This window comes from Ictidomys tridecemlineatus, chromosome 2 (genome assembly GCF_052094955.1).
Source record: "Ictidomys tridecemlineatus isolate mIctTri1 chromosome 2, mIctTri1.hap1, whole genome shotgun sequence".
Taxonomy (NCBI): domain Eukaryota; kingdom Metazoa; phylum Chordata; class Mammalia; order Rodentia; family Sciuridae; genus Ictidomys; species Ictidomys tridecemlineatus.
In genome coordinates, this window is record NC_135478.1 from 223718543 (window position 1) to 223746432 (window position 27890).

Consider the following 27890-nt stretch of genomic DNA (forward strand, 5'->3'; position numbering starts at 1 on the left):
ATGGCTTCTGAAACTGAATTTTCCGCTCAGAAAATGCTCCTGAGATACAGACATGGACAGTCAACTGTTTTATGCATCAAGTTCATCAACTTTTTCCAACATTCCCTGAATTCCTGACCTCCTTCCCTATTCCCCCGCCCTTAGTCTCTCAGGCCAGAAGCCCTGGACTGATCCACAATACCTTCTGCTCACGCTCTGTCCAACCCCAATCTCCCAGCCCAGGTGCACCACCCAAATCTCTTGCTGTCTAGTTCTTTCTCTCCTTTTCCACTACTATTTATTATTTCTCTTCTGTGTTAACAAGGGGGCATCACATCTGGCCTCCCTAACTCCATCCCACAGAAATCCATCTTTTCCCTTATTGTCAATCTTTTGAAACCCAAACTTGACCGTGATGATCTCGGCTGCACATCCTTTAGGGTTTTTCATTGTTTTCAGTACAAAGTTCAAAATCTTTAAAATGGAGGAGAAATAGGCATTGAAAAGCTGGAATAGACCAGTGCCTCCCTGGACAGAGTCGTTGCTGTTGTTGCAGGCTGGCCCTAGTGGCTGGCCCGTACTGTGGCCGCTACCCTCCCTCAGCCTCTTCCACCCCAATGCACGTGCTCCGGCACATGTTCTGCACAGAGAACTTTCCCCTCTGTCTTAACTCCCTGCTCCCTTCGCACAGACCCCTCACCTCTCCTAGGTCCTTGCTCATCTGGGTGATGCCCATTCGACCTTCAGGACACAGCGTGTGGTCTGCCTCCTCTGAGACAGCTTCTTTTATGACCTCTCTCCCTTCCCTCTTCCATGTTCAGAATGCTTATTAAACTGTATTCCCAATCTGCACCTTCCTCCTCCACTGCTTGGCTGGGTTACTTTTATTTGGCACATAAAGGAAACCCAATAGATGTTTGCGATTTGGGTGAATGAATGAACAAATGAGTGAGTACTCGGCCAAATAATAAAGGAAAGTAATTAGGGGTTGGCTCCAGAACTCCTGCAGATGCCAAATCTGCAGATGCTCAATTAAAACAGGTCAATATTTGTGTATAACCTACGCATGGGCATCCTCCTGTGTATTTTAAGTCATCTGTAGACCATGTCTAAGACCTAGTACAGTACATCACTACGTAAATAATTTGTTATACTATATTGTTTCAGGAATAATGACAAGAATAAAGTCTAGGCATGTTCAGTACAGACAATTTTCTAAATTTTTTAAATTTAAAAAATACATATTAGAATCACAGTTTGTTGATTCCCAAGGGTAGAAACCTGTGGGTACAAAGGCCAGACTGTATAGAGAGAGTTGCACAGTGTGTCACCCCCATGTACCTACTTTGGGTCGGAATTCTAGATTTGGAGGTAATTGGCTGGGAGTTTAAAAGAACTGCTTGAACGTTCTAGATGGGAGAAAATTAAGAGGCCAGCCAGGCTCAGTGGCGCATGCCTATAATCCTAGCAGCTTGGGAGGCCAAGGCAGGAGGATAGTGAGTTCAAGACCAGCCTCAGCACCTTAGCAAGGACCTAGGCAACTCAGGGAGACCCTGTCTCTAAATAAAATATATTTTTAAAGGGGGTGGCTAGGGACATGGCTCAGTGATTAAGCATCCCTGGGTTCAATCCCCAGTATCGAAAAAGAGAGCGAGAGCGAGAGCGAGAGCGAGAGCGAGAGCGAGAGCGAGAGCGAGAGCGAGAGCGAGAGCGAGAGAGAGAGAGAGAGAAGAAAATTAAGAGGCTAGACTTAGAAAAAGTGAAAGTCCACATTGGCTCTAGTAGTCCCCCACCCCCAGGACTATCTACTCCCAGAAAAGTCAGAGCAGCCATGAAGTCAGCTGTGTGTCACGGAACCAACTCCTGGCCCAGGTCCGTCCACAGTGGACTGGTCTCAGCTGGGCTAACAACTTAGGAATCCTACTCCTGTTGTAGAAGTTAGGACCAACACGTTTCTTTGGGGAAAGACGTCCACGTACCAGCGGCAAAGCTTGAGCTTTCCGTTCCCTCGGATTCTTTTTTACTGAATGTACTTTTAAGAGGTTGAGCACCTGGAGGAGGCAGCACTTGGCCTGTCTGAGCAGACGTGTTTCTCAACGCGCCTTCCCTCTTTTGCAGATGGGAGTCCCTACACGTGGTGGGTTGGCAAAGCCAACGAGAAGCACTACTACTGGGGGGGCTCGGAGCCTGGGATTCAGAAGTGCGCCTGTGGCATCGAGCGCAACTGCACGGACCCCAAGTACTACTGCAACTGTGACGCAGACTACAAACAGTGGTGAGTGCCACCCCCGGAGCCCGCGCCCGCCCGCGCCACAGCCGCAGGTCAAACTAATTAGACAGGGGGAGGGTCGGAAAAGTGCTAAAATAACAGGATCATAGGGTGGAAAGGTTTGGAACTGCTACAGTTGACAAATGTCAGGATGGTACTGAAAAATATAAAAGCAGAAAGAGGTCAGCGTGACAAGGGTACGCATTAGAAAGCGGCTGACACAGAATTGATGTGTTCATCTTTTATTCAGAGAGGAAAATAACGAGCCATGTTGGTGGTGGTGCTTTGCATTATAAAATGGGCTGTGGGACAGAACAGGGGCAGGCGGGGCAGGAAGCCCAGGTGCCTACACGTGGAAGCTGGAAACCATCAACTCCCCGAGTGTGCGTTAGGTAACTGGACCAAGAAAACGAAAAATACAAACAACAAAGAGTGATGGGAAAAAAAAAAAAAGGAGGGAAAAAACGTTCCTTGCTGTCGTCTCCAACAAGTGCTTGTCCAGCGCGTTTCCCTTCCCACCTCGAATTGTTTACAGCCCTGATCCATCCCAGAGAGGTCTGTTTTGGGTTGCCTTCACCTCTCTGCTGGCTGTGTCCTTCTTCACAGGGAATGGCTGGGCTGTGTCAATCATGGGTAAGGATAAAATCAGCTAGAGAGAGAGAGAGAGAGAGAGAGAGAGAGAGAGAGAGAGAGAGCCCAGAAGTTTAGGTGCCAGACTGCAAACCAGGGCACATCCCCGGTGCTACTTTCTGCAAGCATAGAGGGCTTGAACCCTGCTGTGGTCCTGCTCGGCACCTGGCACAGAGCAAAGCCCTGAACCTCCTCATGCCACCAACCACACCTGTGGACTTACCCCATGTTCAAGGGCAACTCACAAGACCTGTTCTTTCCACCAGTTGCTTAGAAACTAATCCTGAGAATGCAAAGTTGCTGGTTTTCAGGTAGGACATCTGTTTACTTCCCAAGACCTGTGCATTTTTTTTTTAACATTGAAACAAATTACAAAAGCTCTTTATTGCAGTAGCTTAGGGTCTATGGGTGTGTGTGTAAAATATTTGTAAATGGCTATCCTCGCACTTAAATTGTTGTTCATTATAAAGAGAAGATCATGATTACTCAATTTTTAATTGTCTTTGTTTGAAAGATCCATCTGCTCACGTACACACTCACGCACGACACAGAGACTGGAAGTCAGGGAACGGAGAGGGCAGTGGCTCTGGGTTAGTCTATTATGCATTCAGTCGGTCATTCTCCCAATCAGTCATGTATTTAGAAAATATTGATTGAACACGTGTGTGCCAGGAATTCTTCCAGGCTCTGGGGATAAAACAGTGAATGTCATGAACGGGAATCCCTGCCCTGACTCACGTTCTTCTTGTCATTTTTCACCTGTTACACGTCATTAAACAAGCCTGACAGGCAGGCTCTGGATTGGAGAGATCACAGAGACTCTGCCTGTTCCATTTTGGTTTCCTGGCCCTGCAGGAGCCTGATGCAGGGGTAGCCTCCTGAACTAGGAGAAGTGGCAACGCTGCCCCAGGGGGGTCCTCATCCAGGCGAGTGCCTGTCACTGTCGAGTTCCTGCCACAGAGGACCACAGAGGTGTTCCAAGAACAGCAACGTCTAGTGCATGCACCCTAGCAAAAGCTGTCTTTATCAGTCACCATCTCAATGCCAGGGATACAAAGATGGGCCTTGTCCATCATGAGACACCTAGAGACGGAGTGGACAGAGAGTGCAGGTAGGCCCACCACAAGACACCTAGAGATGAAGTGGAGGCACGTCCAGTGGCAGACTGAGGAATCATGGTGTGAGAAGATAACTAATCTGGTCCACTCTGGAGATCTTAAGTGGGTGGGGTGTCAACCTGACGCGGGTGTCTAAATCTGGAAGGCACCGTTAGCGGAAGGGCAGGGAAAGAATGCAGACTTCAGAGAAGGGAACTTGCCTCTGAAACATGAAACGGAATCCAGATCACAGAGCCAAAACCTTGCTGGGGACAGATGTCCTGCGCCAGCCTGACACACGTCCTCCCTGCCAAGCTTGGGTTGCGGCTGCAGTGCTTCACGGCTGCTCAGGGACTTTGTCACCTCTGGGATCCTGTTCCCTCCTGGCTGAGAAGCAGCTGAGACAGCCTCACCCCTTTACTTCTATAAAGTTTGTCTCACATCTTTTAACACAGGCATTTTAGGCAAATTGAATGGTGTAATGAACACGATTATAATAAGTAGCTATTAAAATGTTCCTCTCTATTCAGCACAAGAGAGAAAATTTTGGAGATGTCATCCTGGTCTTTGAACACAACAGCCCCGGCAAAGGGTCCCCGACAGCTGCTTTAAATACTTGAGATGAATGGAGTTGCTTCTAGAGACATCTTGCAAGTGCTCAGTGTCTGTGGAGAGAACTGAGCCTGAGGATGGGAGCCGTCACGTGGGGATTCTCCACCTGGAGGAGAGGACTTTAACCTCTCTCAAACTCAGATTGGTTGTCTGCACGATTAGAATAAATCTCGGTTTGTGGGAATTAAATAGAATCTAGAAAGGGAAGCACTCTGTAAATCATACAGCATGGCGCGCAGTCACTTGCCTTCCTAATTATGCAGTTCTTGGTGCAATTCCTGATGACTTCAAATGAATCTTAACGTGACATCCAGCTGCGGGCAGTGGGTCCCTCCATGCCGTCAGCAGGCCTCTGGTGGAATTCCACTCCTCCTCCTGGCAGGCTGTGGTTTAGGGTATTGGAGAGACCCAGAGACCGGGTGGACAGAGAGTCCACCAGTCCATCAGCAGCCCAGAGCGCTCTGCAGTGACCCCTGCTGGCAGGAGTCTGGGAGAGGAAGCGCCAAGGCCAGCAACCAGGCAAAATCCACCTGCAAAACCACATTCGTGACTGAAGGGTGCCGTCATGGTTCCGTGGAATCTGTGCCTTCAGACTGTGCCCAGTAAGCAAGTCCTTTACTTCTTCCAACGTCTTCCCTCAGTCACCAACAATCATGTGATCAGCATGGACTGAGAGCAAACTGGGTGCAAGGTACATGGTGCCATTTCCCCTCTGTGCCACCTGACAGAGGATGTTTGACCTCTGCGCGTTTGATTAGCAAAACAGAGGTCGACAACATGATCCAAGTTGTGTGAAGTTCTTGCTACAGGGATGCCACAAATGATGCTTAAAATCACAAGAGGTTGTGTTATTTTTATTATTAGTTGAGTGTTGGGAAGAGCCCTGCTAAAATCATTGCAAATTCTCTAAATTATACATGCACAAACGAGGGCACAGAAAATTTTTATTTTCCAAAAATTACATTGGAAACGAGCAAAGAGAAAATTAAAAACACACCTAGGCCCACCCCCTGGCTGAGATCATAGTCAAGGAAGATTCCTCCATCATCTTTGTCTTTTGAACAAGTGCTACATTTAATGTTTTAACTTACAAGTTTAAGGCCTAAACTGTGGGCCACGTTATGTGTTCTACATTTTAAAAAGTCTAAAACTTAGACTGGACATTCATTCTTATTTACCAGAGTGAAATACATAAAACTGGAGCTGGGATAAATGAGATTGAACCTCAGAGGATGAGGGAGCTCACAACAAAGTTGCCGCGGCCTGTGGGTGCTGTAACCATCTCAGTAATTGCCTGATTATCTATGCTGTGAGAAGTTTTGCACAGTTATTTCTGAGATTGGATGTCATTTAGCATTTATGATTTACTATTCACAGCAATAGTCAACATTCCCACCCACGGTGCCAGAATCCTAATTAAGGGGGCCTCGTCTCGGCTAAGTGCCCACCTCTGGGTAATGCCTGGTCTCTCGCAGCCCGGCTCCATGAGCTCCATCATCACATCTGAAATTAGCAATTCCAAAATGAGATTAGCAGTGGGGGGACCCGCTTCTCTCATCCTGCTGCTCTCCCTGCAGGATTTCCAGATCGCTGTGTCCCGGCAAGATAAGCAAAGGACACGGGGGTGGGGGGGGGGGTGGGGGGGATCAGTGAGGGGGGAGCCTCGAGCTTTGGCTCTGTGTCACAATTAGCAGTTCCACGTCCTCTGAAGAGGGCCACCAGGTGCGCACCCCCAGGCTCTACTCCACTGACCCTGAGGGGAACCCCCTTGGCTATGGGACTTTTCCTCCTGGGCCAGAAATGATCCCTTAGAGAGGAGTTTCCCAAAGAATTCCTTGAATGTTTCAAAGCCACTGACGACTCGTTCCCAAGTATCTTGAATATTTTAAAAAGTAACCATTTTACATTCTTCCATCTCCATTTCTCCATTTCACATGATTCCACCTAATAGCTTAGAAACATTTTTCCGTGAAGTTTTCAGAGTACCTTTTACTCACAGTGAAGTATTTATGTATGCAGTGTCACCATTGTTGATCAGACAATACCAGTGGGCCTTCATGGAGTGTTAATTATATGCCAGGCATGTTCCGTGTGCTTAATTGTATCATATCATTTAAGCTTCATGTCGATTCTAGATGAAAGTACTATTTTATCCCTATTTTACAGATGAGAAAATTAAGCTCCAGAGAGGTTCATTCCTTCCTCCAGCAAACAGCAAATAAGTAGTGGAGCAGAGATTTGAACTCCAGAATCATGTTTAGACGTGACAAAACAAGGCATACACTCTGCATGCATTTTTATCATGTGCACTCTACAGAGCAGAATTTTTCCACTTTTTGTGTGATTAAACTGAAATAACATAAAATTTACTATGTTAGCCCTCTTAATTGCACGATTCAATGATCTGAGTGCATTCATTTTGTTGGGCATCCGCGGCCATCGTTCATCCTCAGAGCCTCTCTCACCTGGCAAGACCACACCTCTCGGCCTGTCAGTCACCAGCTCCCTGTGCCCTTCCCCCAACCCCTGGACCACAAGGACCTGCTAGGAATGGAATCCTTCAGGACTATCTTCTTGTGCCTGGCTGGTTTCCCTCCGCATAATGTCCTTAAGGGTCACCTACTTAGTGTCCTGTGTCAGACTGTCCTTCCTGCTTTAAGATGGAATAACATTCCCTCATAGAAACAGAACAACCTGTTGGTTCCCCCTCCGGCCTGTTAACACTGGGTAGTTTCCACTTTGTGAAGATGGCTGCCATGAACATGGCTCTGTCACTTTATGTAGTTTCCACTTTTACAAATGTCCACTGTGCTCCTGAATTTGTTTTTACAAAGCTCTTGTTAATTTCACACTAAAAGTATTCTTCAAGATAAATAGGCTAAAATTACTTCCCATCTTAACCCCTGAGCCCCATCCCCAGCCCTTTTTTAATTCCAATTTTAGGAAGGGTTTGCCAAGTTGCGTAGGGCCTCACTAAGTTGGTGCGGCTGGCCTCAAACTTGGGATCATCCTGCCTCAGCCTCCTGAGTCGCTGGAGTTACAGACATGTGCCACCACACCCAGCTCAAATTATTTTCCAAATGTAACCTGGTTTTGAGTCCTAGTTGAGTGGCTTGCCAGCTGTTGACCTGTAGCAGATTGTAAAGACTCCTCAAGTCTGCTTCCAGGGCCACCATGTTGAAATAGTTAAGAGATACCCACAGAGAGCTCAGAAGAGAGGATTCTCATAAGCAAGAAGGCACTTTCGTATTGCACTGATAAGTGCTCAAATATCTACTGTAGTTGTCACTCTTTCCAGGAAGCTATACACACACACACACACACACACACACAGAGAGAGAGAGAGAGAGAGAGCCAGAGCCGTTGTCTCCACCTCCTGCACTGGTCAACACCCCACTCTGCCTCTCTGGCCTCCCTCAGGCCCCATTGCCACCCCTGGCACCCTGTGAGGTTCTTGTTCTGGTGGCCACAGCTGGGGGAGGAGGTGACAATCACAAATGTCACAGGGGCAAGGTCCTGCTAAATACATGATTAGATGGAAAAATACCCCCTGAGGTCCTCAGATGCCGGCCCACAAGAGTGTTTGGTCGGCGGCTGGAGATCCCACCGAATGACAGCAGAAGAAATCAGTTACCACCTCCACCCCACCCAGTCCCCCAAGCAAACAAATAAACAAAAACAGCTGGTACAGCTTTAGTTTTATACTTTTAAAAGGTTGAACACATTCTCTATTATCCCTTGGAAAAGAAAAGTGCTACCTGGGAGCCGTGGTTTCCTTGTGGAATCCTAGCAACTCGGAAAATGAGGCAGGAGGATCGCAAGTTTAAGGCCAGCCTCAGCAACTTAGCCAGACCCTGTCTCCAAACTAAAGAAATAAGCAGGGCTGGTGCCGAAGTCTGGCTGGGCACAATTCAGGAGCCACTTGTCAAAAGAAACTAACTTTATTTTTAGAACTACAAATGCCGAACAAAACAGCTCCTCAGGAAAAAACCCTCAGAGCCCAACTGCCACGACCGGCTTCCACAAGCCTCTCCACCTCCCACAATCCTCCTGCTCTTGAGGCTGATTGGCTGGGTCATGTGGGCGGAGCCAAAGAAGTCCCCCAATGAGCAGTACCATAGTCTGAAGGGCAGGGAAACAGCCCAATGAACATCACCGCAGAGGAGCCAATCAGCTAGATGTTGCTGGGGCCTCTGTGAGCCAATCATCAGCCGGCAGCTGGAAGTTTGCTGGCAGCTGGAAGTTTGCTGGGGCCCCTTTGGCTGTGGCTCTCAACAGCTGGGGATATGGCCCATGGTGAAGCACCCCTGGGTTCAATACCTGGTACCAAAAAAAAAAAACAACCTAAGAGAGAGGAGCCTTGGTAGGAGGGAGAGGTCACTCTGGGTTGGCAGCCAAGAGCAATCTGTGCTTCTGTCCCTGCTCCAGTACTCAGCCAGTGGGGCAGACCCCTCTGCCTCAGTTTCCTCATTATAAAGTGGAGTGACTGTTTTATCAAGACGTGCGTGAGGACCATGTTGTCAAGCATGGTGGCGCACACGGCTCTCTGCTCGTCATTGTCCTTGGAGCTGGAAGCACGCCGCTTGATGTGGTCTTGTTAGGAATGCAGGACTGAAGCCACCTGCTTGAGGGCAGTTGGAAGTCACCATCAAAACATTAAGGCTGTCCCCTTTGAAGGGCTCCTTGACCCTACGGTATGTGCCCTCTTGAACAGAGACAACTTTGCCAAGACTTTGTTTTTCATTTTTTTGTATCAGTCCAAAGGACCAACCTGTGAAGGACACAAATGTCCCTTCCTAGAGTTTCAGATTATTATAATGTTACAAGATGGTTAAAGGAAGAAAGTAGAAACAAACAACTTGCATAGAAAGATGATAAAGATGGAGATGCAAACAGCAAGTTGAAGTGTAGCCCGCATGAACCAGGCACGGTGTTGCACACCCATAATCCCAGCTGCTCCGGAGGCTGAGGCAGGAGGATCTCGAGTTCAAAGCCAGCCTCAGCAACAGTGAAGCACTAAGCAACTTGATGAGACTCTTATCTCTAAATAAAACATGAAATAGGGCTGGGGATGTGGCTCAGTGGTTGAATGCCCCTGAGTTCAATCCCTAGTACCCTTCCCCTGCCCCCCAAAAGGAATGGCCTGCATGAGACATGCATAGACAATTTCTGGAATCTACAAAAAATATATTAATAATATTTTGAGAGGAGATTAAGGATGGGGGTTTCATAATAGACCTGTCTTGTCTCTTTCTGTTTCTTACTAGCTCTGAATTTTTCACTATAATCACACTTATCCTATTCAATTACAAATTCTTTTAAATAGTTTAAAAACTAAAAAAAATAATAATAAAGACCCTAGCCAGCATCCCATGATATAATAAAACAGTATTAAATTGTTATTTTACAGGAAAAGAAAATAGAGAGTAATTTTCAATAACAACACGAAACAAACAAAATTAAAGAGTCCCTCTGAGGAGTTCCACCAGCCCCGATATCAGGAGTTTCCCCGGGAGGTGGAGGATTCCCTGCCCGTTTTGGATGAGGAAGCTGAGGCCACATGCAGAACATGAGTTTGGGTCTCTGGGACAGCCGTCACTCTGCACCCCAGCACGTGCCCCCCGGCCTTATGCACATTAGGAGGATGTGACAAGGACCGCAGTTACGGGTGTGAGTTATCGGTGCTAGATGGGCCAGACGGAGGTGAGAGTTAAGCGTGCATCCGCGCACGTGCGTGTGTATAAAGTGTTAAAATGGACCCTTCAACATCAGCTTCCCCTCAGGTGCATCCGTGGAGATCCCTGGGTGGGCTGAGGGCCAGCTTTGTTAGGTTTAGTCCAGGAGGAAGAGGAGGGGAAGGAGGCTCTTCATCTTGACCCCATTTAGCCCCAAAGCCTGGGTTCCGCCTCCAGGGGGGCTGGGGTGTTCTCGGGAGGGGTGCGTGGCCCCTGTTTTACCGATTATGCCTCCTCTTATGGAGATTTCATCCACCCTAAAGCTGCATCTCAACAGAACGTTCCTGGAAAGTCCAAAGAGCTCAGCTTCTTGGGAAAGGCACCTACTTCTCAACCTGCTGATAAGGTTCAGGGTCTCGGGCAGGAGCTCTGGGTCTCTTTCCTCCGGAATTCCACTTGGAATGTGACCTGGGGACCCCTGCATGGCTGGGGCCTCACAGCCCCCTGGGACGCCTGTGCTGAGTGGAAGGAGCTCTGGGGTGGGGATGGGCCGCGTCTCTCCCCACTTCCAGAAGCAACATGAAGATGATTTATTGCCTGTGTCTGAGGGCCGTCTGGGCGCCAGCCTGCTTGGCGTGGCCTGGAACCCTCCTGACACCTCGGGGATCGGATCACGACAGAAAGGTAATTGGGCTCGGGAAAGGGTGTCAGCAGAGTGTCAAGACGGTTTGACCACTGCCCCCAAATAATGGTGATGACAGCCAGGAGAGAGACTCATCAGGTGGGAGCCTGTCAGAGGTTCCGGAGGGCTGCCCGCCCCGACAGAGGCAGCCTGCGCACAGGATGGTGAGGACTTGAACAGAACAGGCTAGTCAGTCCTCCAGGAAGACAGAAGGTCCCGGAGCCGTCTGGGGAAGCACTGGGCTCCCTGTGGGTATTCTCCTCCGCAACAGGCTCTACAAAGAGGGAGAGCTGTGAGATTTTCTGGAAAACAATTGCATTCTCCCCAAAAGTCCACCATGCAGAAGGATGGTAATCAAAGGCACGTCCTGGAGTTAAAGAAAAGGTGGAGGCTTTGGAAGCCTGTGGTGGGTGGGCAGGGGGAGGCCCACTGGAAACGGAAGCTCCTCCCTCCTGAAGCCCCTCCTCATGCCTTCCACCCTCTCCCTCTGCCTGAACCCGTGCCTGGCCCCTGAGATTTCCTAGGCATAAACCATGACCTTACATACAAGCCATTTCCCACTCTCCCCCTCCACAGACTCTGTCTTCCCCTGGCCTTCCCCAAACACCTGACCGCCTGTGACCACTGCCTTTCTTTCCTTTCTAAATCCGAGTGGTGGCCTTGCAATGACCTTCCAAAATAACCCCCAGCCTTGAAATTCCCTCCTAACACGACTCTCTGCCCCGGGGCTACTGGCTTCACGTGGGAATCTCCAGGTTTCTGAGGCTTGTTATGTGTAGACAGAGCTAAAAACGCTCATGTAGGGGCAGATTCAGAGGCCTATAAACAGATAAATAAGTAAATAAGAGTACTTACACAATGTGAATTCATTTTCCCATTTATATAAAAGAAGCCTGTTCCCCTTGGGCTCTCTGTTCTCATATCCCTCAGATTTCACATCATCTTCAGAATCCAACATGGCTTCCAGGGCTCCAGCCACCGCTTCCATATCCCAAATAGAAGACTGAGAAGAAAAGAGGATGATTTGAGTCAGCTTTTTCACTGCTGTGACTAAAAGACCTGACAAAGACAGTTTTAGGGGAAAAACAGTTTACTTAGGGGCTTATGGTTTCAGAGGTCTGGGCCCTTCCCTGGCTCCATTCCTCCAGCCTTGAGGTGACAGAAGATCATAGCGGAAGAGTGTGGTGGAAGGAAGTGGCTCATGTGATGATCAGGGAGCGGAAAAAGACTCTACTCACCAGAATCAGCATTCATACCCCAAAGCCATGCCCCCTGACCCACCTGCTCCAGCCACACCCCAGTTAATCCATCAGGGAACTAACCCACCGATTGGGTTAAGGCTCTCTGAACCCAATCCTTTCTTCTCTGAACCTTCCTGCAGTGTTCCCATGTGAGCTTGTGGGGGACACCTCACATCCAGACCATACACAGGATATGTCCCCTTCTTCCCTCTCAGAAAACGACTTTTACGGTCACTTCCATTTACATAGCATTGGCTGTCGCTTTATTCAGATGACCACAACTAGCAGCAAAGGCGGCAGGCTCTGTGAAGCTCTAGTCAACCGGGTGTGACTGGGCTTCACTGAGAATAAAGGTTTCTGTTACAATAGAAGGGGAAAGTGAGCCTCAGGAGAGGACCAACAGTCTCTGTCCCAAATATTGACTGGCCCTGCTCACACACCTCCCATGGCTCCCCGTTACCTCCAGGACAAAGTCCGCCCTCCTTCAGTTACTCCTCAGTCACTGTGAAGGTCTCACCTACCCTTCACTTGCATCTCAATAAAACATTCCTGGGAAGTCCAAACCGCTCTGCTCTGTCAGAGGGCGTCTCCCTGCACCTGCTGTGCCCCTCTCCCTCTCTCCTCACTCTGCCACCCTGAAGATGGTCCCCTTCCTCATGGTGGCCCTTCTGCCAGCACCTGGAGCGACCCTGTCACCTTGCCTTGTAAAGGTCCTTTGCTCCCAGGACCCGTCTCAGAGCTCCACCAGGAAACCCACGCACCAGAGGCCTCCTCCCAGAGGTCATCAGTGTTACCCACACTCACTGCCTGGAGAGCGTCCTCTCTCTCACAGGAGCCGCTTCCAGAGACCAACCAAGCAGCAGGCCTCGGGGTGTTTGTGGATACTCAGGGCCTGCCACTCGCAGCTACTCAACAACTTGGGGCATTTGGTTTAAATTTGTAGCATTTTCACAATTCAGGTTTTTATTCTTTTATTTATTTTTTTTAGTGTTTATAAACTTGCTCTTTGCCATGAGTTACAAGCTCTCTTTCACACACACACACACACACACACACACACGCGCACACTCATGGTACACTTTGTAGGCATTTTAACCATACACTGCAAAAGTTAGAAAGTTATTTTATATTATCTAATAGGTGATTTGACCAAGATGGTTTCAGAAGTGCTAATGACACTTGTGTACTGATATTTATCTAAAGTCGTACAGTTTACACACATGCACATGTGCATATATGTGTGTGTGTGTGTATGTACATATCTATCACATGTGCATCGTGTATTACTACATGTGATGTGTGATAACTTTGTTATTTTTTCAGAAGGCTGTGGTCACCTTCGGCTCATTTAGTGCCTTGTCTGAAGGTAAAACGTGTGAGGCGATCTCAGGAGGAGGAGCACAGGGCGTGGGGAAGTGTCCCCGTCCTCTTTGGCACGGGGAAGGCCTGCCTCGACCCCAGGGTGGAGCGTAGGCAGAGCAGTGATGCCCAGATGTCCTAATTCTCAGAACCCTTGGCCGTGACCTCTCCTGGCAGGAGCCCTTGCCCATGCATTTCAGGGTCCAGGCCTCGAGGCAGAGACGGCCCAGCACTCCCAAGGCAGCCCTCCAGTGCCCTGAGTGCGTCCCGTGGTGTCCCTTTCCTGGCCATGGTGGAGGAGGGAGATGGCCGAAGGCCAGAGAGGTGCCGTGTTGCTGGCTTTGGAGATGGAGGGAGGGATCTCACAGAGGAAGGCAGGCGTCCTACTGAGGCCAGGGACACGAGGACCAGCCTGTCCCTCGGAGGCTGCAGAGAGGAACGTGGGCCTGACCCTCCTTCCTTTGAGGTTAGTAAGAGCCCTGTGGGAATCTCAACCCGCAGAACTTGAGACGACCCTTTTGTGCAGATTCAGGCCACTTGGTTTGTGGTGATCTGCTGTGACAGCTGCAGGACACCCACGGTTTCCTCTCTGCTGTGGTAATGTCATTGGAAAGACTCCGTGACACTTTTCTTCCTCATGTGGGTTAGAGGGAGGCGGGCTGGTAGAGCAGCCTCGCAGAGAACCAGGAAACTATGTCCACAGAAGCCCTTTGTAACCCAGGCCACGTCCACTGCCGGTCTCCGGCCTGCCTTCGCAGGACCTTCCACCTGTGCAGAGGCCTGCGGGCCTTCCTGGTGCCCCCCGCCTCCGGCCCCCCACCCCTGCCCACCAAGGACTACGCCCTTCTTACCTGTGGCCAGATCTCCTCCAGGTGGAGGGTGCAGAGCTGTCGGCAGAGACTTTGAAAGTTCTGAATGTCCCCTGAGGCCTCCCTTCATGCAGCCCCACGAGTCCCTGCTGTCAACCCAGCACCTCCTGTGGACCCCAGAAACGCAGGCCAGGTGGGAGGTGTCAACGCTCAGGGCTCCTGCTGAAAGGCACATTTAGGGACAGGTAGTCGGGACCCCTTTGGGGGTTATAATTTCACACGCCTGCAGCTGCTCCTGCCACTTTTGATTTTAATCGACAGGCACAGAAACAATGGAATAATGAGGGCTTAATCCATTTTCTTATTTTCCTAACTAATGAATTAGGGAGGACTGTTCTGGGTGTTCCAGCACGTCTGATTCTAATTCCACATCACTCTCTGTTGAGCCTGGTGTTGAGCACCTCGTGGTCCAAACACTCCCACTCCATTAGCAAGGAGGCTTCTCGGCTATGAGGGTGCCGGAAAGCCACGGGCACTAATATTTCCATTGTCATCCTGGCTGTGCACAGAAGCTGTGTCACCTCCTAGGGTGCCGATGCCATTGTCAAGGATGAAGCAGACTTTTCTGGAGTTATTCATGCCATTCATTCACTGGACCATTTTTTCACTGAGTCCCCATTCTTCACAAGCATTCTGTAAGACTGTGACCGTGAAAGACAAGAGTTGCTACTTAGTACCTGTCATGACTTTGAGAAAGAACTTCCCTCTTGGTTTCTCTAGCTTTCCTATGAGAATAACCCTACTCCCTACTCCTCCTAAGATTTTGTGAAGATTCCTATTTCTATGCTATATATATATATATATATATATATATATATATATATATATATATATATATACATTGTTTTCTTAGACCTGTATTTCTGGAGTTTGTAAGCCTAATAATGAGAAAGCAATGGGCCAAATAGACCAGGAAGGAGTTAGGTCTATTCAGCAAACACTTATAGAGTGCTTACTATGCACAAAGGCTGAATTTCATGGCAGGAGGGAAATTCAATGGTGAGAAAACAAAGTAACACTAAGACCCAGAGTGGGATTTTGCAATGCATATTTTTACAAATGAAAAAGAACTTGTAAATACTTCTTAGAACCTCCATGGAAATTGTTAAGAATGATTCTGTCAAGTTCCAATTAGCCACATACAAATTATCCCCATTGTAGACTATTGGTAGTATATATTTCTAGTATAGAAAGCGTTACAATGATCACATTTAATCCTGGTTATATTTTAAATATGCATGCCAATGCAAATTACAAATATTGAAAGGAAAATGAAGACAGAAGGAAAATAAATTAAGCAATGCTCTGAGGAGAAGAAAAACAATGATATAAAACAGCCCATCTTTCTTGTTAAGAGCAGCCTTCTCACTTCTAAATGTGAGCGTTGGTTTTGAGTTCATGTGCCTCCGGCTCACGATTTAAATTCAATATTAAGAAAGATTCATCATTGTCACTGACACAGCAGCCTGCTGAAGGTCACCCCAGGGCTTCTGAAGGTCACCCCATGCTCAGTCTTCTGTGGGTGCTGGGACTGCCTGCCCTGTGGTGGGGCTCATCTCTACAGGGACTGCCATCACATGCAACGGAAGCATCTCTTTTTCTAGTGATGGGTTACTTTTCCACAGTGTGTCTGGCCTACTGTTGGCTCACCCCAAGGTGCTTGTTCCAGGCCAACCGATCTGGTGTGCAGCATCTAAAGGCTTCTCAAATGCCCTCCATATTTCTGACGACTGCCCCGTCCTTTATAATTCTAGGTGAGACCGTGTCCTCTCTATCAGCTCTCTCAAGGCTTCGTGCATAATCAGAAAAACAGATAAAGAGGAGCAGGAGATGCTGACGGGTTGTTGGTAAGAGAGGGTACAGCTTTCACCTGTTTGTGCTGCTATAACCAAATACCACCACAGACTGGCTGACTTATCCAGAGAAGGGATTTATTCTTCTGGAGTGCAGGAAGTCAGCATCCTGGCAGGTGCATTGTATAGTGAGGATCCTATGGGTCTCCACTTGTCCTTGGATGCTGCGTCCACCTGCAGGAGTGAGGGGGGATGCTGTGACTTCAGGTGGCAGAAAACTGACAGGCAAGAGGGCTGACTGTGTGTGAACCCTCTTTCATAAGCACCTTACTCCATTCACAAGGTAGGAGCCCTCACGGCCTAATCACCCGACGAAGCCCCACCCTTTAGACTATCATGTTTCGACAATTGAATTTTGGATGGGACATGTTCAATCCACAGGTGATGCAAAAATCAGCTTGTTTGCTATAATTTATCCCATATTCAATATAACGCATCAATGATACACAACAAAACTCTGGATTTCACCTTAGTCAATTGTCCCTATCAGGGGAGTTTATAGCAGCTTCAGTTAGACCCCACTGGAAATATTGTATATGGTACCAAAAACCAGAACAGGGGAGATCAAGCCAGGGATATGAGGAGCATTCGACACAAAGAACAACTAGGGGGGAAGTGGAAGGAAGAGAAGAAAGGAGGAGGGGAGAAGAGAAAGAAGCAAGTCATCACCTGGTGCAAGAACCCTTTCCCCAGCGTTAACAGTTGAATTGTGACCCGCCCCCCAGGAGATGCGCCATGAATGAAAACTTATTTAGACACAGGGTCTTTGCAGATGGACTCTGGATAGGAGGAGGCCCCTGAGGTGGGGGTCCTAGTCCAATAGTCCTGTTGGCCTTACACAAAGGCAGATGCATGCAGAGAGCAGAGTGGCCACATGAAGACACACACACAGCAGAGTGCCATGTGGGAACTGGCCGAGGCTGCTGGAGGGATATGGCTGTCTGTCAAGGGGTCCCAGGGACTGCCAGCCACACCAGGAGCTAATAGAAAGGCATGGGGTAGATCCTCTAAGAGCCCTTAGAGAAAGTGCAACCCTGCAGATACCATCATTTTGGACTTCTAGAACTGTGGGGGAGTGAATTTCTATTGTTAGTCACCTGGTTTGTGGGACTTCGTTATGGCAGCCATGGAAATGAGTCCACTCAGCACTGTTGACAGAGGAGACCATTCACCTCCACCTGCACACGATCTCCCCAGCCAGTGTGCTTTCCACCTGCACACCTCTGGGCATCTGCAGAAGGCTTCCCAACTGCTGGGGCACACTCTCAGCACCTCATCTGCATTTCTTTATGAGATTATTGCAACAACTCTGTAGAGCAGGTTTCATTGTTAGTCCAGCTCCATAAGGAAACGGAGGCTTGGAGAGCTTGATGACTGGCCCAAGACCACACAATCAGGGAGGGCTGAATGGGGTGAACTTGGGCAACTGGATACGGGGCAATTATAGTACTGATAGAGAGAAACGGGAGCTGACATAAGGGGTAAGAGGCTAAGCATAGGGAGGGGGGATGCAGAGGAGAATCGAGAACAGTGAGAGAAGTGGACACAGCCTCGGTCCTTCCTTGTGCAGAGAGTGAGGACTGAGCTCTGCAGAGTGGACAGAGGGAGAATCGGCAATGCCTCTCAGATCAGAAAGAGGCACATCATGTGTAGAGCTCAGGCCTGACAAGCAAGGTCCAAAACAGTTTTTAGAAAGAATGGGAGAGTAAGAAAAGCCAAGCCACTCTTCAGATGCATAAGACTGCATCTCTGTTGTCCTCACCAGGCCAGAATTGTCCCTTTAGTGAATGTAAAATATCCGAGACGTCCACTCCCTCCACCTGCCCTGCTGCTCCTGCCTGGGCTCTCTTCTGCCCAGCAGCTGGGGAGCGTGCATACCTGCCTCCCCAGTCTCTGACTACCTTCATCTGGAAATTGCCGAACTTCCTGCTCTGGCACCTGTGTTTTCCTGCACAGAGCTGCCAGGCTCTGTAGCTGGGATAGCAGCCACCCACCCCATGCCCTCTGGGATAAAGATCCTCCTCCCCAGGCCCTTCTTCTTGCTCCTCATGAGGAAGGGGCCATTTCCAGGAGCCCATCTTCCCTGGTTCTAAGTCCTGGTTCATGTCAAGGAGGACCCCAGAAACCAAATCTCCACGTCCACCAGCTGAGCTTCCTCCTTCACCAGAGCTGGAAGCATGATGGCCCCTGTCCCCTGTGAGCCACCAGGGATGTCACCAGCAGCCCCCCTCCTGTACCTTGCAACAGTTCTTGCTCTCTGCAGTTGCTCTGCAGAATCTTACTTGACCATTTCTGCTTTTTGTTGTTGTTTTTTTTAAACCATAAGTCAATCAGTCATTGTCAACCTTTTGGAAATATAGTAAATTCTAAGACGTCCCTTGTGCTCCACTTAATACTACAGATGGACTGCTCCTTTCCTAATCGATATTTTAAGGGTGGTTTTAAGTTCATAGCAAAATTGAGTGCGAAGTGCAAAGACCACACCCAACCCGCACACACAGAGCCTCCCTCACCAGAGTACATTTGTCTCAAGTTATGAAATAAATCGCACGTCATTGTCATGCCAAGTCCACAGTTTACTGTAGGGGTGACTCTTGTTGTATATTCTGTGGGCTTTGATAAGCCTGAGGACTTGCATGCCCCACTGTAGGATCACAGAGAATAGTGTCACTGCCCCACCAATCATGGGCCCTGCCTGTTCACCCAACTCCTGGCGGCTGGGGATGTTTTCAGTCTGCATGGCTTTGCCTTTCTTAGAGTGTCATAGTTGGAATCATGGAGCCTGTGACCTTTTCGGACAGAGGAAATTCCATTTTAAAGACTTTTAAAAAAGGTTCAATTGTACATGGAAGAATTTAGAAATGGTGACGTTATGAAAACAAATGTGTTTAATTATACTCTACTTAGAATTTGTTTAAATCCGATGCTCATGTTCTTGGAGCTGCGTGGATCTTCTTCAGATGAAATTGTAGTTTTAAATTCAATATGAAGAGAGGTTATAATGTGTATTTCAGACGGAGGAGGGAGAGGACACCACCTCCACACATCCCTCCACCCTTCAGGAACCTCAGAGACTTCTAGAAATCCCAGTGCATGTGGAAGCGCAGCACTAAAACTACAAATTTCAGAGGTTAGAACTTTAAATATTTAGTGGATCCATAATAGGAATGGAATGAAAATGCCCTTTTCTTTCGTCACAAAGTGTAAAAAGCAGTTCATAAAGTTGTCAGAGTTCATCTGATCTATTTGATTTATGCTTTTTAATCCTTTGGAATCTATTTCCTTGAGTTTTTTTCAAGATCTGATATTTGTAGTCCAAAGATACTGCTAATAATCAAAATGCAAGGAAAATTAAAGTCAACATCTTTTTTATATGTCGAACACTTCAAAACAGTATGATCTACATGAAATTCCACACTCTCCAAATTAAAATTAAAGTTTGATTGACTGGCATACAGATTATAGCTCATGAGAAGTCTCCCCAGCCTTTCTATCAACATTTATCTTCTGAACACTTATTTAGGATAAATGTCAAAAAATGAGAAAGGCAAAAAATATTTTATAAAGGAAAACTGAGGAACACAGAGGAAATCTACATGAACAAAACAAGGAATGTTTTTAAACTACTTCATTGATTTGAATTTACGTAACAAGACAATGGAGTTTTTGATTCTTAAGACAGGTTGTCACATTTAAAATGTGATGTGGAGATTCTGAAGGCTATATTTCCTCTTTAATTTGAATTATTTATAATCTCATAATTATGCAGAATAAAATTATATTACTAACAAATGGCAGAGGAACCAATTTAAATTGACATTCATCTCCAAATTCAACTCCTACATCATCACTGCAGACTTTTCAAGATTTAGTATTTACCACAACAAGGCAATAAAACAACTATTGTCTACTAGAAAGGTAAAGGGATAAATATAATATAGGTTTATGATGTTCAGTTTGAATTGATGAAGAAAAAAATATTTTAAAAACTCCCATCTCCTGGGGATAATTTTTTAAGCAAATATAATGGAAGATATTCTGTTTCCCAAAACTGTTATGGTCCTGTCCACCACACCTGTCCCTTACCATTCATGACTGCAGTGGGTGGCAGTTGCAATCCCTATAATACTGGGAAAACCTCTGCAGGTCTGGCTAGAATAATGAAATACTTCAGATCTTGGTAGCCAATGTGAGGGTAAAAGAAAGAAGTCTGACACCACGTTAAGCCTTAGGAAAATGGACTGAATAGGTCTTCAAACACAGTGGAAGACGTCAAAAGTTTTTAGTTTAGACGATTCATATTGAGATAGGGAGAGGGAGCATGGGAGGAATAGACAAACTCTAGATAGGGCAGAGGGGTATGGAGGGGGCAGGGGGTTATTAGTGATGGTGGAATGTGATGATCATTATTATACAAAGTACAGGTAGGAAGACACGAATTGGTGTGAATATACTGTGTATACAACCAGAGATATGAAAAACTGTGCTCTATATGTGTAATAAGGATTGTAATGCGTTCTGCTGTCACATATAAATTAAAAAAAAAAAAGAATTGGCAGCAAAGACTAATCAATATCAGCTTCCTAAATGTCTAAACCCAAGCATTGCTTTGTATACATGGAATAGCTTCAGCATTTTATGGAGTCAATTAAGCCATGTTGCGTCCATAAACTTTAAATATTTAACATAAATTCAATAAAACACTTTGCCAATTCAAATGTAACTCCTTAGATGACTTTTTCTTTGCCATGTTGAATGACCAATAATGTGACCGGTTTAGGAAATTCCTTAAAGAGAAAGTGGTGTAGTAGCCAGCTACTTGACTCTGGGTTTGTTTTTTGTTTTGTTTGTTGTTGTTTGTTTGTTTGTTTGTTTTTTTCACTGAGTACTGACGACCAGCTGTTAGATGAGATGTGCAGTCTTGGGAACATTCTAGAACCCACCTAAGCCTCAGTATGTTAATGTGAAGAATGGAGACTAGCAAAGTGAGGTTGAGGAAGAAGGTGATTGGTTAGGTGCTCCTGTTCTGTGGGTTAAAAGAAATGACGTGTAAGACACGTCAAGTGGCCAAGACTTGTTAGGTTGTGTTGCTCTTCATGAGTGTTGCTATGGTTTGGGTATCTCCCCCAGAATTCATGTGTTAGAAACCTCGTCCCCCAATTCACATACATGGTAACAATATTTGGAGGTGGCATCTTTAGGGGGTAATCAGGACTAGATGGGGTCATGAGAGGGGGATCCCATGATTGCAGCTGTGGCTTTATAAGAAAAGGAAGAGATACCAGCACAGAGCTAGCACACCCACCCGGTCTCTCTCTGTGGTGCCCTCCGCCTGCCATGACCCAACAAGGCCACCGTCAAGGCTGAGCAGAGACCAGCACCCACTATTTAGCAGAACTGGAACTAAATAAGTTATTTACAAATTGCCTGATCTACAGTGTTCAGTTAAAGAAACAGAGAACCTATTAACACCGGCAGCTTCTTTCTTTCTTTTTCTTCTCCATAGGAGAAAACTTAGAAGCTATGATTTTTCTCAGAAATATTAGAAGACTCTTGGCACTGGGTAAAAATGGTGGAAAAGGTCTACCTGTGAGTCAGAGCCCGGGCAAGAGAAGTTATCCTTTTTTCAGGCTGGTATCAGCTTAGATTGTGTCACCTGATGTAGATGGCATTTGAAGTAGGGGTCTACTATTCTCACACTTCCAACTGGTCTACCTAGTTGTGCATTTGGGGGAAGCTTAGAAACCACTGTACATGACATGTTTCCTCTAAAAACATGCTTCCCAGATTTTTTTAAAATCCCAAAATATTTCATATGATGTGATCCATTTATGTAGGGGTTGTGCCCTTGTTGGTTACATGTGCCTTTGGAGGCCATGTAGCACAGTCAAAATCGTGAGGAGCATGAGCTGCTTTGAATCTCAGTTCTGTGGAACTTTAGTAAGATGCAAAGAAGATGCTATTTCCACAACTACTTAAACACTAACTGGAAATTATATGCACAAACTGTAACACAGAGGTGGGAGAAGGGGTCACCCTAATGCCCACCAAGAGCACAGCTGTCCAGATACCATCCAATGCCGCGTCTTCTTCCAGAAAAGAACATCCTATAAACTCAGGCTCCACTATCAATCTTTTAGACAGGATCATGAAACAATGGAATTATTATGAAAAAATGCAGTTTAAATAAGACTCATGGGGGTATAGCTTCAGAACACAAAGTGTAAGTCCAGTCACTTAGAAATAGATCAATAATATATGTGTGATGCATTATTTACTAAACCCTGGTATTTTGAGATAGCAGATTAGAATTCACGCTGCAAGTATTAACTTTGATAAATGTCCAAAAATGCCTGTATTTTACCAAAATATAGGAAAATGAAACTACTCTATTTCAAAATTTCTGATGAGTACTCACTTTTATGTAAGTTCCATAGCAACCAAAAGAATATACTTACAGAAGATGCATAAAAGAATAAGATGATAAAGGAATCAAAGCATATTACTAAAACAAAATTAATGAAACACAAAAGAATATAGCAAACTAAAAGAACCACAAGACAGACATAAAAGAGCCAAATGGCAATAGTAATTCCTTGTCTACCAGTAATTGCTTTAAATATGAGCAAATTTAATTCCTCAATCGAAAGATATAGAGTGCAAATTTAATCACTCAATCAAAAGACACAGAATGACTGAATGGATTTTCTTTAAAAACAAGATTTAATTATACATTGTCTATCAGAAATTCACTGTAAACAGAAGGACACACTTTAGGCTGAAAGTGATGGGATAAAAAAAAATGGTAACCCACGGAGACCAGGACCAGACACGTCAGGTAGAATAGACATGAAGTCAAAAACTGTCTTTGAGAGGCAAATATGATATAATGATAAAGGGGTCAATTGATCAGGAAGACACAACAGGTATCAATCCATGCACCCAACATCAGTGCACCTTGATTTAGAAAACACTGGTGGAGCTGAAGAAAATAATGAACAGCCACACAATAAGAGTAAGAGACTTCCAAACCTCACCTGCCATAGTAGACAGACCACCCAGGTAGGAGGATCCCTAAGGAAACGGCAGATTTGAACAATGATAAACTAAATAACAGATTACACAGCAACAAACTAAATAACAGATTACCCACCAACAGCAGCAGAACACGCAGCACCCTCTGCAGGACGGACCACATGTTAGACCCCAAAAATGTCTTACCAGATTTCAGACGGAAGCTTTCAGGTATCTCTTCCCATCCCAAGAGAATGAAACTGGAAATTAATTGGAGAGGTAAAGCTGGAAAATCCACAAATATGTGGAAATTAAATGACACACTCTTGAACAATCAATGAGTCAAAGAAGAAATTGAAAGGGAAATTAGGAAATAGCTTCAGAAAAATGAAAAAGAAACATAGCGGAACTAAGGGGATGCGGTGAAAGCAGCACTCAGGGAAATTTATAAACACATTAGGGAAAAATAGACAAATCAACAACCTCGTATGACCCTGCAAGAAACTGGAATGAAGAAAAACCAGCTAAGCCCAAAGTTGGCAGAAGGAGAGAAGTAATAAAGATGACAGTGAAAATATACTGAATAAAGAATAGGAAAATAATAGAAAGAAATCAAGGAAAGTACGAGTTGGTTTTCTGAAAACATAAATAAAAATGATAAACCTTTACTAGACTAAGAAAAAAGAGAACTCAAATAAATAAAATCATCAGAAATCAGAGAGGAGACATTACAAGGGGCAGACCCTTTCCCTTTGATCATCTGATTTGGGCCATTTTATATAAAGGCCTTGAGCATCCAGAGATTTGGGTACCACAGGAGTCTTGGAACCGGGCCCCCGTGGATGGCTGTACTTGAGTGCCACAAACACATACAGATTGGCAGTGTATCCAGACGGATTGCAGTTTATTTGCTGAAACTTTCCCCCTGGGTCTTCTGCATTTAAATTTCAAGACAGAAGATTTTTTTCAATGACTTTTTTTTTAATTTAATGAATTTTAGAGCTGACTTTGGTAGAACTTCCGGGTACATCCTTTAGCCATACAGCTTAAAAATGACACTGACCTATGATCTAATGTAAAGTCATTCTTTTCAATAAAAGTTTCAGTTAAATCTTTCTATAAAAAACTATAGAGGCTGATGGGGCTGGGGCTGTAGCTCAGTGGCACAGTGCTTGCCTTGCAAGTGTAAGGCACTGGATTTGATCCTCAGCACCACATAAAGAATAAATAAATAAAGATATTGTGTCCATCTACAACTAAAAGAATATTTTTTAAAAATATAGAAGCTGAACTTAGTACTCTGTATTTATTCACTTCAGCTAAAAATTGAATTTTAGGCCACCTTTTGGTCAATTATAAGTTGAAATTGTATAACTGAAATTGTTTACAAAATCATGTTAAACCAGAATTGAATGTATTTTAAAGTACATTTCAAGGTCACAGATTAAATGATACCTTCATATTTTAGCAGTTCTTTTGAACTATTGCAAATATCCAGCCAATACAGTGGCCCAGACCTATAATCCCAGCAATTTGGGAGGCTGGGGGAGGAGAATTGCAAATTCAAAGCCAGCTTCAGCAACTTAGAGAGACCTTAAGCAACTTAGCGATACCGTGTCTTGAAATTAAAAATAAAAGGGGCTGGGGATATAGCTCAGTGGTAAAGCACCCCTGGGTTCAATTCCCAGTACAAAAAAAAAAATCCACTGGTTGTGGTTATCATTGTTGTTATTTTAATGTTCTTGCCCCACTTCTCCTGGTCAGGTAATTTAGGATTCAAAGGCAAGCTTTATTTTAGAATAGTATTATATTTCATTTACTACAAAAGGAAAAATATTAAGTGTACTATTTTGTTTGTTCAAAACTGTTGAAAAAGCATACGCCTACCCCATATTTGCTATCTCTACTTGGATATTTTTTCCTCCTCGTTGTACATATGTTTATCTCTAAATCATACATGCACTGTGACATACTTCAAACCACGCAAAATGCATTTGCTGTCAGTCCTCCGTTTCATAAAACTATTAATTCAAAACTGCTTTCATGTTGAAGATCTATTCAAAGTGTGCTTGTTATGAGGATAAGAAAAAGAAATTTTATATTTAAGTAACTAGACCTTTCTGGTACTCTTTAAAATATCTATCAATATTCTTTTAAATTCCTCTAAAAATCGCTAAATATAAAGATTTATATATTAACACATTAGATTAGAAAACAAGCCCTTTTAAAGGTGAACCAAAATAAAAATAAAAAAGAATTGAGTTTAGCTCACTGACTTGGGTCCAGACTCTTTTCTGGATGTGTGTACTGTACATGGCTTTTTTCACCTACTATGGACCCGTGGGTTTTCACCTGTTATCAGGAATAAGTGGGTGGGTATTTCTAGAAGGTTGGTCCCTTATGTATGGCTTAATACAAAGACAAAGGAAGAGTAATTGCAGAGGGGCTGATATATTGGTAAGGGGAGAATTGTTTTATTCAGCGACCTGGGATACAATGCAAAGGAGAATGAACAGCTCAACATGAAATGATGAAGAATGCTGTCCAGGGAGCCTCCCAGCGTTGGTTTTGCTCCATTCAACTATGAAATGGCTCCATGCGTTCATTTATCTCTCCCTTCCTCATTTGGAGGTTGTAATAAACACAAGTGTTTCTCCTTTCCCTCTTCCTTCTTCAATGCTTCCTTCTTCTTGAAACAAAATAAATAGACAAAAACCATGTTGCACCACCGTCCACCCTGATCACCTGCGTGGAATCACTAAGTCGCGCTTGCTGGACCTTCATACATCCATTTAGGGACACGGTACTCAAGATAGCAAGCACAATGGTGACTGCTTTCCTTTGATCTATGCTGTTCATCTGAGAGAAGAAGCTCTGCCATTGTCCATGCTCATTTAATATGAGGAGCCGGGCGAAGGAAAGGAAAAGAGTGAATGAGTTGGCACTTGCTTTGGCGGCCATTAGGAATGCTGAAGCCCATGGCACAGGGTGGGGAGCCGCGGGGAGCAAGTCCTGCCTTCCGTCTTTGCCAGGATTTTCCTGTCTGCCTAATTTTTCTGCAGGACTTTGTTCTTAGAGTCTTCATCGCCTAACTTAAAAGAAGAGGGACATGACAGTCCATCCAGGGTTGCCTGGCTTATGGAAAAGTCAGAGGACAGAAGCAAGATGGGTCAGTTTGTGAATCTTGTGACCTGCGACCTTTAGAACTTATTCATTCTAATTCCAAGTTTTTCCAACAAGTTTCCATGAGCTTTACACTCCTCACAGAGAGCTGTACCTGCCTTCCTCAGCTTCCTACTGACATACATTCACCTGTCAAAGCACATTCCAAAGAAGAGTGGTCGTCCATGATCCAACTCACTTCCCCATTCCTGACAGTCTCCTGGGTAAAATGGAAAGTGTGAGCTGTCATCTTTGTTTCCTTTTCCGGTATCAAAAAATATTTTCTAAAATGAGGGCCAGCTACCACCAGATATGCATGTATAAAGAGCCTGCACCAGATCCTAAGAAGATATGCTCAGGGATTAAACAGGGAGTGTTAGGACCAGCAAGACCAGCATTGCATTGCGTAGGATAGTCTAGAAACAGATCCACAGGTAAAAGAACTTGATGTTTTCGAGAAAAACATGATAAATTAATAGGGAGAAGGAAATAAATGATGTTGCATTAATAGAATTTCAATATTTGAAAACAGAAAATAAATTCACCCTCTTTAAACAACAACAAAAAAAATATTCAGAAGGGCATGAACCTCAATGAAAAGAAAATAAGAGAGTTAAATATATAAAAAGACAAAACTTTAAAAATATTAGAGGAAGTAGGTGCTGGGGCACTTACCTGTAATCCCAGCTACTGAAGAAGCTGAGGAAGGAGGATTGCTATTTCAAGACCAGCTTCAGCAACTTAGAGGGACTGTCTCAAAATTGAAAAAGAAAAAAGATAAAAGCCCTGGGGAAGGATCTCAGTAGTGGAGTGCCACCGACTTCAATCCCCAGAACCATTTAAAAAACAAAAAAAGAAAAAGAGGAAATGGCAAGTAATACTTTTTTGAAATCTGGGTAGCGAAGGACAAACCCTCAAGAGAATATTAATAAGCTTGACCTTGTCAGAATTTAATAATATTCACATCACAAATATCAGCACAGGTTAAGTTAAAACACGGATAACAGATTAGAAGAAGATAATTATACAACAAAAGATTATTATCCAGGCTATTGTAAAAACTCCTTCTGATGAGAAAAGGAGCAAAATAGAAATAGAAAAAAAAATTTATCTAAAACCTGAATAGAGATTGATCAGAATCACTTAAACTTTAAATTCTAAAGTAATATTTTGATTTAATAGCCCCTGTATTTGATTTCCTACTGTTAAATATTTATTACCTATCATTCTGTTCTCAGTCTTTTTCCAGTTTCTGTGAGAGTAAATGTTTAGAAAGTGAGGGATTTGGTTCCCCTGCACCATATTCATATGAAAATAGCCCAAATGCTGCAGAAGCCCCAATTCTGATGCAGCGGTGAGACTTTCCACAGAGGCTTCTTGTCAAGGTGAGGACAGACCCCGGGCAGGGACACTTCAACACACACCTTCACCCTTGAAGTGTGGCTGGC

At 45.2% G+C, this 27890-nt stretch overlaps 1 protein-coding gene across 1 annotated transcript in view; it reads left to right on the top strand.

The window, feature by feature from the left end:
• Cntnap2 (contactin associated protein 2) overlaps window positions 1-27890 on the top strand; it is a 1898037-nt gene that overhangs the window by 1482355 nt on the left and 387792 nt on the right. Inside the window, exon 14 of the mRNA XM_005326627.5 lies at window positions 2098-2254. Within this exon, the coding sequence (XP_005326684.2) occupies window positions 2098-2254 (157 nt within the window). The remainder of the gene's footprint in view (window positions 1-2097; window positions 2255-27890) is intronic.